Genomic DNA, 11,736 nt, shown 5'->3' with positions numbered 1-11,736 from the left:
CGAGGGAAGGCCTTTCTTCCGGCGCCGATGGCTGAGCGAACGCGTCCTAGCCGAAAACCCTCAGTATAAAACTATAAGGCTGATGTTGTTCCAAACCAAATCAAATGCACCCCCGTTTCTTTTATCCACACCCCCGCTTCCACACTGGCCCTAGTCGCCTCCTTTGGTTCGTTATCGGCGCTGCCTCCGCTACTTGGTGGATTCATCGCAAAGAACATGCCAATCCAAGCAATCAACACCACTTTGGTCGTTGTATTCGGCCACCCGTTCCTCCTCTAGCCGTGGAACCACAACCCAATCGCGACACTCTTCCACCAATGCAGAACCCAGCAAATCGGTCACCACCGTGGGGTTACCCAGAGGCACATCGAGCGCGGCAATTTGACGAAGAGAAAGCCAAGTTGCAGGCGATTGGGCGTCAGGCAGAAGATGTGGTGGGTCTACATCCCTTCTCGCGCTTGCTGATCTTATTATCTTATTATCATTGGGGTTAGATGACCAAGTTGTCGGAAGACGCGCTTGACTCAGTCATGACAACGATGGAGGCTCTCAAACGTGTAAGTCCTAGCAAGACCTTTGAGTTTCCTTTCTTAGTATTCATAGAAACTTGCTGAGCACCGTGAAGAGCGTCTGCGGGTTCAACGCCAACTGGAGAAACAGATTGAAGAACAGCATAAGGATCCACATCGTTTCGTCTAATTCCACACTCTTTCCCTTATAATTGTAGTGCATAAACTTAGCTTGTATCATTAAACACTTTCCCCTGTTGCACCCCTCTGCTTGATGTAGGTCGGGGCTTGTGGGTCCAACTCCCCTTGTTCCTCCGCTGCAAAAGGATGAGATGGATGAAAAAGAACAGGGGTTGACGCACGAGTCGAGTGCCAGAAGTAAGTGACAAGGCCAACGAGGACAAGCGCAAAAGCCACAAAATAAAGCCAGTATGGGGCGTAATGCTGTTCGAAGCGTCAGACTGGGAGTCCTGATCGAATAGCGGACATACGTAGAGGCCCAATCCTACATTGACATTGGTCAGTGATGATGCCTCTGAGTATAGTCCGAACACACCGAAAATGAGGCCATACCAATCCGCCGACAACAGGCTGAGATTGTAATATGCAGATGAAGCCATGCGGTATAGCAGAGGAGCAACAGTGTAAAGGATGAACATGGCCGCAGTATAGGCAACAATCAGCCCAGCAGTCGCACCGTTCCAATTTGCCGTCTTCATACCGTCATGCTCAAGTCCTGCTGCTTGGGCACCACATATTAAGAAGCCAAAGAAACCCAGTTGGCCAACGACCTCATAAAGAGGACGTTTGCGGACGAAAAACTCTTCCGTCGCATTCGCTATTCTGCATGTCAATACTAGGGGAAATGATGGCAGCAGAAAACAAACTGAAGCCATAGAGGGTAGCACCAGCAACCATGAACGCGTCTCCTTTGCCCCGAGCGGAAGGAGACCAGCCCTTGTTAGTAAGCTCGTCTGAGGCAACGAGCAATCCTAAACCAGCCACGCAGATCAAAACACCCTAAAACAGGTCAAAGACAAAAATGGACAGGATCTGGCCGCCGCCGCACCAAAATTTGCGTCCAGTGGTAACCCCGACGCATATAAAGGTATGAGAAAAACATGCACACAGGAATTGCCCATCTAAAAAATGATCAGATGTGAATCGATGAAGGAGAGTGGTTCATACGCGTCGAGAAGCATGCAGGACAATAGGTCAGTATATTCATAAGCCTACAAAAAAGTCAAGTAGCGTTAAAAAGGCACAGTGGGCGTAAAAAGAAAACATACCTTCACCACCATAAAGTTGCCCTCCACATCACAGGCAGCGAGAATGAGATCTAGAGAGAGAGAGAGAGTCAGATGCGATAAGATAATAAAACTTAAGTCACATTTCCAACCGTCTCGCATAACCAGCCGGGCCCAACCACCCAATCCGTCTCATAATCAGTCAGAGGGGATTGAGACAAGACAAAGCAGCTTGACTTACAGCGGTACATTGTGTAGGGGGTGTAGACAATGAACAGGGAGAAGTATCTGTCTCTCATTCAGGCGGCGATACTGGTATGACTGAGAAAACCGACAAGAACAAATTTTGTGTCGTAGGCAGAGCCCAGTTTCTGAGAACTAGTTCTGTAGTCGTTACCTGCGACGCTTGTTAGTTACGATCTGGCAAAGGGCAAAAAACTAAAGCACATTCGTGCAGGTAATGCAGATAGACACGACTTGGCCAGCCAAAAGGCTGAGAGTGAACCGTCTTGTCCATAGACTTCTGAATCGCCTGGCGGAGCTGGTGAGGAACGCAGCCACGGAGGTATATTCAATCGGAGGTCGGGGAGAAGGCGAATCCTCGACTGATTCAGATGGCAGCTCAGGGACTTCTGCCTCGATGGATTGCTTTTTGTGGTCTGTCGAGTCCATAACGACCTGGGAAAGACAATGTCAGAATGAGCACCACTTTATATACCGCCAAATGCCGTAAAACGTGGCATACGGCTGGAGAGATAAACTTACACCTTGACTAGAGGAGACCAAGGCTACTTTTTTTTTTCGCTGATCATTTGATCTAACCGGAGTCGGCGCGGTTGCCGTTGGTTGACATGATGTCTTCTTCCTCCAAGCTTCCTCCTCCACAAGAGAATGTAATTGCTCCAGCACCAAGATTCTACGCATTGTTGACGTGTCACAGGTCGAGCCGAAAGACTACAAGGAGCAGTTCAAAGGACAGGAACCCTCCAAGTTTGTAGAGTGGGTCTACAAGTCGAAGGGTTGCCCGGTTGTGCCTTAATTTTTTTTACTAGTCCATGTGCGGAAGCAGCGAAAGCAAGTCTCAAATGGTTAGTTGGGAAATCTTCCCCCCAACAGCTGATGTTCACCCACCAAAAAAAGCATGGACCTCAATAACTACGATCGCAATGAGTGCATGGACTATTTCGAGGCTTACCGGTGCGTGATGAACGATTCAACGGAAATGGTATATATTGACTGTCGAAAGTGACTGCAAAGCAGCTTGGGTAAGCACTAATTTTCGTCGCTCGCATTTAGGACCTATTCAGACTAGATTGAACGCCGCAAAGACGACCGTAGGAACGGACGCGGGGATTGAGTACATTTTGTAGTTACATAACTGTACTTAGGACATAGGTAACGGTGGAGGAGCATCCGGTTGTGGCGCAAAGATAACATGGAGTGGAGGCGTTGTCTGGCTGTCATCACTAAGCACAGTGGCAATAATGGAACGGCCAGCAAATGAGCGACCAGCGAGTCCCTTCATTGCCCGAGTTGCATCGTCTGCTTTGTCGTATTTAACGTAGACCCGTCCAACTCCTGCTGCCTCATCCACTCGAAGAGCGTCTTGAGCGCTGACTTGTGCTTCGCCTGGCGCCCATTTTTTCTCTTTCTTAGCCGGTCGGGGAATCCTGACATCCTCGACTGGGCCAAAGTTTTGGCATTCCTGCTTGACGTCTTCGTAAATGTCGCCATACTCCTCGTCATCAACAAGATCTTCAGGTGTGACCATATTGAGCAACAAGAGAATTCGCGCATCGCCAGTCGAGGTTTCGCCAGCAGGCATGATAGGACGGGGAATTTCGGGGAACGCTTCAGGAGGGATACCAGGCATACCAGGCTTCGCGCCAACAGAAGCTCGCTGAATAACAAGGAATCGATCGCCCAGTTGCATGCCGTTGAGGGCCTGAATAGCAATGTCGGTGGCTGCCGGGTCAACATATTCAAAGAACGCGTAGCCCTGTGGGTACTGTTAGTCATCAGTGAAGCCACAGAACACGGTCGAACTGGCCTTGGAAGTGCCATTTCCAGGCTCTCGCACAAGATTGAAGGCTTTGATTTCTCCAAAACTTTTGAGCAATTCCATCACCTGCTCTTCGTCAAGGTATGACGGTAAACCGCCAACGAAGATTTTGTTGATCGTGTCTGGCACATTTGTAGACACAACACCGGGAACATGAACGGAGCCAAATTCGCCGCCGTAGTCTTTGGGACGACGAATTTTGAGAGGACCGTTGATGAAAATGATTCCATCGAAAGCCATTGCAGCTGTTGCGTCTTCTGCGCTGCGGAACTAGAGAGGGGGCATTAAATGAGGTAGGAAAAATGGAGATAGTGTGAATATTTGCCTCGACAAACGCATAATTCTTTTCGTAGTTGCATTGTACTGCCAACACGGGACTCCCAGTTCCACTGGTGCTGAGGTTCATTTCCTCCATCTTTGCATTGAAGAAATCGGTTAAATTTTGCTCAGTGACTTCAGGAGTTATGCTGCCAATATAGAGACGGCGTGATTGACGCGACAAGTTGGGGTTGCCGCCTATTCCCATACCGAAGCTCTGAACTGGCATGGGCGCGGGTAAACCAGCGATACCAAGAATTGGAGGAATTTGAGTTCTATTTGCGCCGGGAAGATTGAAGAGACCGGTTTGCTTTGCTTGCATGGCGCTGTATTGCTCGTAGCCAGGAGCACAAACATCCCAGCCAGAGGCTTTTCTTCGTCGCTGGGATAAGGGAAGACAGCCTTCAGGAGTTGGAGAGCGCCTTTCTGGTGTCCCAAAACCATCTTTTGCACCCCGTCTGCCACCACCACCACCACCACCACTGCCACCACCCCGCCTGTCACCACCTCTAAAGCCACCACTTTCTTCTCTGCCCCGTCCACGGTCATCATCTCTTCCACCACGATGACCCCGTCTGTCATCATCGTTGTTGTGGAAAGGTCGACGGGAATGACTGTCATCATGGTCACGACGAGGTCGGTCTCTTCTGTCGTCTCCATAACGTCCTCCTCCCCCCTCCATATCGGTCACGGTCACGGTCCCTGTCCCGGTGGCTGTCTCTGTCATCGTGTCTGGAGCGGTAGGAGCGGTCTGTAAAAAAAAAGCAACATAAATTGTAGCGCTCGATGAGTCGTAGCCTCCGGAGACCAGGTCGCGAAAAAAAAAAGCTAGCTAGCTGTTATGGTGCGAGAAAGGCACCATGAGTGCTCGTTTATGCAAGAAGAGAGACTCTGCAATGGATTATGACAGAAACGGAAACTCACCGTCCATGCTGGCAAGAGACAAGTCAAACGTAAGTCACGCGTTATCGTACAACTCTTTCTTTTTGCAGTCCTCCAAATGACATCCGACCTTCCGTATGCTGCCGACGCAGAGGTGTCGCTATCCTACGACGAGCTTGAGGTTTGAGTTGGAGTCGACGACAATACTTGGACTTATTTGAGTCAGGTCCTGAGGCTCCAATATCAGAAAGAACTCTCCCAAGGCTATGTTACGGTCCAATCCAAGTTCAACTATGCCTGGGGTCTCGTAAAGGCACCGATACGTCAGAACCAAGTAGAGGGTGTCCGGCTATTGCAAGGTCTCGTTTGCTTTGCCCACCAACTTCCCCCCATTGATATCTGTCTAGAGTTGTATCGAGCTGAACCAACGCGTCGAAGGGAATGTCTATACTATCTCGCACTCGGACACTACAAGATGGGCAATTTCGAAGAGGCGAAGAAGTTCAATGGTGTGTTTAACTCCGCAGTTGGCTCCGAGACAGGTTTTCAGTGACTCCCGCAGCTCTCCTCCTCGACAAGGAACCAACGAATATGCAAGCAATCAGCTTGGGACAATTAATCGACAAGGGCGTCGCTCGAGGTTCGCTCTATGTGGCTCTGCCTGACTTGATATACTGACTGGTTGTTCACCGCAGAAGGCTATATTGGCATGGCTTTGGTCGGAGGTGCTGCAGCAATTGGCACACTTCTTGTGGCTGGTCTCATACGGCGAGCAACCCGTAAATGAGCTGTCTATATCTATTCACTAACGCCGTCCTTGTTTGTTTTCCTTTTCTGCTTTCCGGTTATGACGCAAATGATCCAACTCCCCAACTCCCAGACCCAGCTAGTAACACCACCATTGTAGCACTATCATGCCGAACAGAGCACCAGAATACAATTAGATAACATGAGTACATCGAGGAATTACCACTACAACACTAAGTTAGAGAGAACAACGGCCATTTCGTGGATCAGTATCATAACCTGCTCTCCAACATGAGCGGTCCACTTATCCCATTCCGCCAACCAAGCGTGTCTTTACCAAATGCGGCCTCGAGAGCCTCATTGACAGTTCGAACAAAAACAAACTCCATGACTCGTTGAATTTCAGGAGCAACATCATGCTCCACGTCTTTGCGATTTGCCCATGGCAGAATAACTTTGGATATTTGCGCTCGATGCGCACCCAATACCTAAGAGAAATTAGCAATCAAGCAGAAAGCAGCTTATTTATCCAACCTTTTCCTTGATTCCACCAACTGGCGTTACACGCCCTCTCAGAGTGATCTACACTGAAATCAACACAGGACAACGTTGAGATGAATGGGAAGTACCTCTCCAGTCATAGCAATGTTGGCGGGAACTCTCGCTCCAGTGAGCAATGAGACAAATGCGCAAGCCTATGAGTTACGGTTAGCGAGCTCTAGTTGAGTCTATAGAAGAGTGATACCATTGCTATTCCTGCACTTGGTCCATCTTTCTTTTGGGCCCCGGCAGGTAGATGAAGGTGGATGTCGATGAGCTCAGGCACCTTTAATGGGTCTTGTGCGCGAGATTCGGTGATGCAGAGGTCGTAGGCATGCGTCTTAACCCAGCTCAATGCAATTTCGCCACTCTCTTTGATAACCTACAGGGTGTTAGTAACGGATTACCCAAAATAAAAATAAAATATAGACCTCTCCTAGGCTTCCAGTCAGCTTCAGCCTGCCCGCGCCAGGAACAGCGATGGTCTCGACCGGAAGGATTCCGCCTTCTCCTTGTCCCATCACAACAAGGCCGTAGACTACGCCACGTCTCTCTTCTCGCTCCCTCTCTTCAGCATCCCACCGCGCAATCCCTAGAATGGCCTCCAATTCGCTTTCTTGGACGACAGGCGAATAAGGCTTGGGTGAGCCGGTAGCTTGCGCATCTATATGCTCGGCCCACTCTACGGCTTTGTAGCGAGTAACGGCGCCGATGGCTCGTTCTAAACTCCGCACACCTGCCTCTCTGGTGTAACGAGTCGCAATAGTCATCAGAGCTGGCTCAGCAATTTGGACGTGATCCGCGTCCATGCCATTTTGTTTGAGTTGCTTGGGTAGTAAGAAACGTCGTGCGATGTGCATCTTCTCGTCGTAAGTATAACCAGAAAGCTGCACGACTTCACAACGATCTAGCAGAGGCCCGCTGATTGTTTCGAGTGAGTTAGCCGTACAAATGAACAGGACCTGGCTCAGGTCAACAGGAACATTGATATAATGATCCTGAGGTCAAATCAATACCAGAGATACTCGCGAGAAATTGAGGACAATACGTTGAAAGTATGGTTTTGTTCAGGGTCCAAAACTTCGAGCAAAGCAGCTGAGGGGTCCCCATGGAAGTTGCTGCCTCCAATCTTGTCGATTTCGTCACTGAAAAACCCATGAATGGTAGAATAACAGGTGAGGGGTCACGTGCAGCAAGAATACAGGATCGCTTCGTCCAGCCTTGCGCAAAGCCTGAACAATCAATCCAGGCCCACTAGCCACATAAGTGCGTCTGTGACCACGTATTTCTCCCTCATCACGAACACCACCCAAAGAAATTCGTTGGAATGGTCGGTTGAGAGCTTTGGCGATCGACTGGCCAAGAGATGTCTTGCCAGTTCCTGGGGGTCCGACGAACCTAACAGCTGTTAGTCATAGCTATTGCGGGAAGAGAGCAGACAAACAAGAGAATCGGTCCTTTCACGCTTTTGCGCGTTGGTCTGATGATTGGTGGGGACGTGGTCTTGTCTTTGGTATCATCCACGTTTGACTTCTCCTCTACCTTTGGTAGAATGGCGGCGGCGGCTTGCCTTTCCCGTTCAGCATTCATTTCTTTCAAGCGAACCACCGCGAGATACTCGATAAGCCGTTTCTTGATCTTTTCGAGCCCAAAATGATCAGCGTCCAGTTGCTCACGTGCAGCAGTTAGGAAGGACCGATCAGTGATAGCACGGGGAGTTTCGGAGGTAGAATTAGACCATGGAATGGCGGTTAACCACTCAAGCTGGAGGTTGTCAGAAGGGAAATGAAGTCTATGCATGGACGCACGTAAGACCTGATAACACCATTCTCTACGGAACCCTGAGGAATGCGTTTGAGCCTACGCCACTCCCGAACTCCCATTTTCCGCTCTTCAGAACCAGGCTCCATAGCTTCGATGCGGCGTTTAAGATCAGCAAGGTCGTCCGCTTCATGTTGTTCGTCGTCGTCGAGTTCCGAGCTCTGGCCATTGACAAGATTGCCGGGTCCAGACAGTGACTGGAGCTCCTTGTGGATGGCGGCTAGTTGTTGTCTGAGGAAGTGCTCTTTCTGTTGTTTGTAGACAGACTCCTCGACTTGTGTTGCGATCTTGGAGGTAACCTCGGAGATGGATGCAAGCTTGGAAAATATTTCAGCCGCGACTACGAGGCGGGCTTCGGGGTCGGTGGTCGAGAGAATAGCTAGATGTTAGTCAGTTCTGAATAGGGATCAAGAGAGTGTGTGGATTGTTACATAGTTTGTCAGCGAAACTTGCGTTGACCGTGCCAACAAGAATATCGGCCATCCAGGCTGCTCGTGCGTCGGTCACATCTTCAAGCATCGCCGAGATTTTCGAATATCCGTCCCTACGGATCTGTTGGCCCGAGTCTTGGGCTAGTCGATCGAGAAGTCGGTGGGCACTCTGCTTGAATGTGTCGACAACTTTCCGTGGAGGGGAGTCTTTGGAATTGGGTGGGTATTGTACTTCACATGGTACGAGGGAGTTGTCCGGATCAGGTGTGAAGGAGGCGGAAAGACGGATTCGAGTCAATCCATGGAGTGTGAGCAGGTAGCTTTGGCGACTGTTGCGACCCGGGGGACGAACAAGTCGAAGAATTCTAGCTGCAACGCCGTGTTCGGCCAAAGAGTTTGTATCGGTGTCTGAAGCAACTGGGACGGCAGCAACAACCGGAAGCGCATCAGCCGCCTCGATTAGTGTAAGTAACGCTTCGCCAAGTTCTACTGGAACTGTAAGCGTGATGCGCGAACCCGGAAGAAGGACTGTGGGATGAGGGAGTGGTAGGATGGGGAGCTTAGCGCTGCTGCTAGACATGGAGAAAGCTACGAGCGTCACACACACGTCACAGCTACTCGGCTAACGCATTTTTCACATGCATTAAAAGTACGATATAGAAATACAGCACAGTCTCGAATGATAGAGTCCTATGTTGGTAGAAAGCTAGCTGGAATGCCCATTTCATATAAGCATAATGAAGTAGTGCTCGAAATCTCACCAGCTTGTGCTTTCATCTCCTCGTCAGACAGTTTGAAGACCATTATTCCCAGCACTGCAAACGCGGCAAGGACTCCAAGCTGGAATATGATCCAGAATGCGGCCCAGTCTAGAGACAGGTTAGTTGTCTTGCGACACAATCAATTGGGACTAATATACGGTGTGCTCTCGTTGTTGGAAATAGTAACGCGAACTGTGTGGCGTCCGAATCGTTTGTCTTGTGAAAGAATCTGTCGTCAGCTACGTCCCCTGCCAAAGAAAATCAGTCGTCAAGATAACAAGTCGAGTTGACCCTACATATCACGAAGAGGATGCTTTAAACAATTAGTCATTGGAATGTTTGCGGACGAATGGAACCGCACTTCATCACTCCAATGAATAGGCAATACCACCGCAAGGCACCGCTAGAGTTGATCAGAATGGGGGTTAGATAGGGTAGAATAGGGCGCACCCATGGTCTACAAACCAGAACGCGATGAGCAGCGCCTCATACACGGCTGTTAGTAGTATCGTACTGGCAAGGAAGCGGTCAGATGATTTAACTGAATGTTTAGTTGGACCTACAGTTTATCACGTACGAGCACAAGGGGCATGACTAGGCCGATTGCCAGAACAAAGCTCATGACTTTGGCGACCAGCGTGTCCCAGCCTGCTAGTGTGAAGAGGGCTCCGAGAAGGGTGGAGCCAATGTATCCTGAGGAAAGGATCAACCCTGGTCGACCACCTTCCACGATGGTCGCGCCGCCGACATGAGGGTCTATTGTTATTTTCAATATTCGCCCCCCAGATAATATTGCCTGAGTTTAATCGGTGTGACCTCTAACCCAGGTGGGAAGGTACTAACTGCGGCGATATGGCAAAGTTCATGCCATCCGATGGTGAAGAGTTTCAGAGGATTTATGCAGTTCCTAACGCCAGGAACGTTCCAAAAGCCGAAAATGACAACGGCGAATGCGATGATCTGTCATTTGTGGGTTCATCGACCAGCTGGACAGTGGCTGGTACACACGACATATAAAACAACGATCTTGTGGTCATAAATAAAGTCAGCAGCGCAGCATTGGCACAACTCACCTGCTCCCCAGAAGGTTGTAACGCAGCGGGCAATGGTGTCACTGTTGGAACAAGGGTGCCTATAGGCGGAGCAATCGGAGGACGGGTTGGACTGGCCATGACGACGAGAGTCCTCTATCGCAAGAGGAACGTCGTTCCAAAGCGAACCACCGAACGCGTTCAACGAGGCCGTGACGTGACCGTGATCTTGGTCAGCGGCGTGACCCGGCGCGTGTTGACAGACATTCTTCTCCTTCAATGTTGCCGCTTCGCAGCGCGTTTTGACCGCGTTCTTTCACAACTCATTGCTTTGCACCGTGTCACTTGGCTTAGCAAATCGTTCTCCATTCATTGACCATGAGCAATATGGCGTTCTTTCCTGCCTATATCTCTTCTGCTGGTCATGGACCAACTCTGATCGCTGCCTGCAACGATAGTGGCTGTCAACATAGCAGATCTTGCGCGATGTCTCATGTTCCGCACTATTTCTCGTTGAAAGCCTTTGCCCCCGTCCAACCATCTTGTGCTTTCTTCCAAAAAGGCAACTGCGCCAATGGAGACAACTGCCCATACGCACATGGTAAGCCTCTTCTGTTTTGGTGCATTTGCTTCATAGGTAATAGATGGCGGTGCGCAAACATCTCTCATCAAGTGCAAATATTTTGCTCAAGGGACGTGTCGCAACGGAGATGTGTGCCCTTTCATTCATGACGCTTCTCCTACAAAGCCAACACCGGACGGAACCATTACACCCACAGGTTTGGCCTTGAAATTGTGTGTATTCCCTACGACTGATGCTTGTTTAGGCGGAGACTCCCACAATGCAATATCGCCTATCTACTCCCCCATTCCATCTCATAACTCCCCCCCATTGTCAGATAACGCAGGGTGGCTAGCAAGCTCTGGAGCTGTTAACATGAACCATCCACGCTCATCTGTGAAACCATGTTTTTACTATGCTCAAGGCAATTGTCGGAACGGATCGAGCTGTCGCTTCAGCCACGACTCCGATCAACACGTGACCAACGATGTTGCCGAAGAAACGCAGGAATCGGAAACTCCTGGATGGGGTATCGGGGAAGCAAGTTGGGCAGTTGATGCAGCTGGATGGGGCAACAGTGATGCAAGCGTTAACGATTGGATAGTAGACGCCAATGTCGACTGGGACCCACCTTCCAAGGACCCTACATCAGGTTCAGCTCAGCCAACCGATGCGTGGGGGACATCTACTTCTGATACAGACCAGCGCGAAAGTGCTAGTGTGAATGATGCCTCGGTTGAAAAATGGACCGGAGACGGGCAAGGAACAGATGAACAGCCAATGGATGATTCGTCGTGGGGTGTGCCGTGGCCAACATCTGAGGAC

The 11,736-nt window shown here is 49.9% G+C and overlaps 5 protein-coding genes across 5 annotated transcripts; 2 read left to right on the top strand and 3 right to left on the bottom strand.

The window, feature by feature from the left end:
• Positions 1–104: 104 nt before the first annotated feature.
• Positions 105–699, top strand: MIND_00341600 (uncharacterized protein; the record flags this gene model as incomplete). The annotated part of the gene is made up of 3 exons (XM_037360264.1): positions 105–434; positions 495–557; positions 604–699. The coding sequence occupies 3 exons, from the start codon at positions 105–107 to the stop codon at positions 697–699; spliced, it is 489 nt and encodes a 162-aa protein (XP_037223149.1).
• A 2,441-nt stretch (positions 700–3,140) lies between these two features.
• Positions 3,141–4,458, bottom strand: MIND_00341400 (U2 snRNP auxiliary factor large subunit; the record flags this gene model as incomplete). Its single annotated transcript, XM_037360263.1, has 3 exons — positions 3,141–3,755; positions 3,807–4,088; positions 4,144–4,458. 3 exons carry the CDS (start codon positions 4,456–4,458, stop codon positions 3,141–3,143), a joined length of 1,212 nt encoding a protein of 403 aa, XP_037223148.1.
• Positions 4,459–5,136: 678 nt separating this feature from the next.
• MIND_00341300 (Mitochondrial fission 1 protein) lies at positions 5,137–5,805 on the top strand (the record flags this gene model as incomplete). Its single annotated transcript, XM_037360262.1, has 4 exons — positions 5,137–5,199; positions 5,245–5,527; positions 5,581–5,658; positions 5,714–5,805. The coding sequence occupies 4 exons, from the start codon at positions 5,137–5,139 to the stop codon at positions 5,803–5,805; spliced, it is 516 nt and encodes a 171-aa protein (XP_037223147.1).
• Positions 5,806–6,037: 232 nt separating this feature from the next.
• Positions 6,038–9,137, bottom strand: MIND_00341200 (Lon protease-like protein; the record flags this gene model as incomplete). The annotated part of the gene is made up of 10 exons (XM_037360261.1): positions 6,038–6,253; positions 6,300–6,347; positions 6,395–6,460; positions 6,511–6,687; positions 6,737–7,303; positions 7,354–7,450; positions 7,479–7,703; positions 7,750–8,069; positions 8,114–8,505; positions 8,558–9,137. 10 exons carry the CDS (start codon positions 9,135–9,137, stop codon positions 6,038–6,040), a joined length of 2,688 nt encoding a protein of 895 aa, XP_037223146.1.
• A 110-nt stretch (positions 9,138–9,247) lies between these two features.
• MIND_00341100 (uncharacterized protein) lies at positions 9,248–10,490 on the bottom strand (the record flags this gene model as incomplete). Its single annotated transcript, XM_037360260.1, has 9 exons — positions 9,248–9,426; positions 9,477–9,566; positions 9,615–9,631; positions 9,680–9,721; positions 9,769–9,831; positions 9,882–10,114; positions 10,162–10,278; positions 10,327–10,344; positions 10,392–10,490. The coding sequence occupies 9 exons, from the start codon at positions 10,488–10,490 to the stop codon at positions 9,248–9,250; spliced, it is 858 nt and encodes a 285-aa protein (XP_037223145.1).
• Between the last annotated feature and the right edge of the window lie 1,246 nt (positions 10,491–11,736).

Source organism: Mycena indigotica (assembly GCF_014461135.1).
Source record: "Mycena indigotica strain 171206Taipei chromosome Unknown Mind.scaff0003, whole genome shotgun sequence".
Classification (NCBI taxonomy): domain Eukaryota; kingdom Fungi; phylum Basidiomycota; class Agaricomycetes; order Agaricales; family Mycenaceae; genus Mycena; species Mycena indigotica.
The sequence above is the reverse complement of the archived record's forward strand: the minus strand, read 5'-3'. Positions and strand labels throughout refer to the sequence as shown.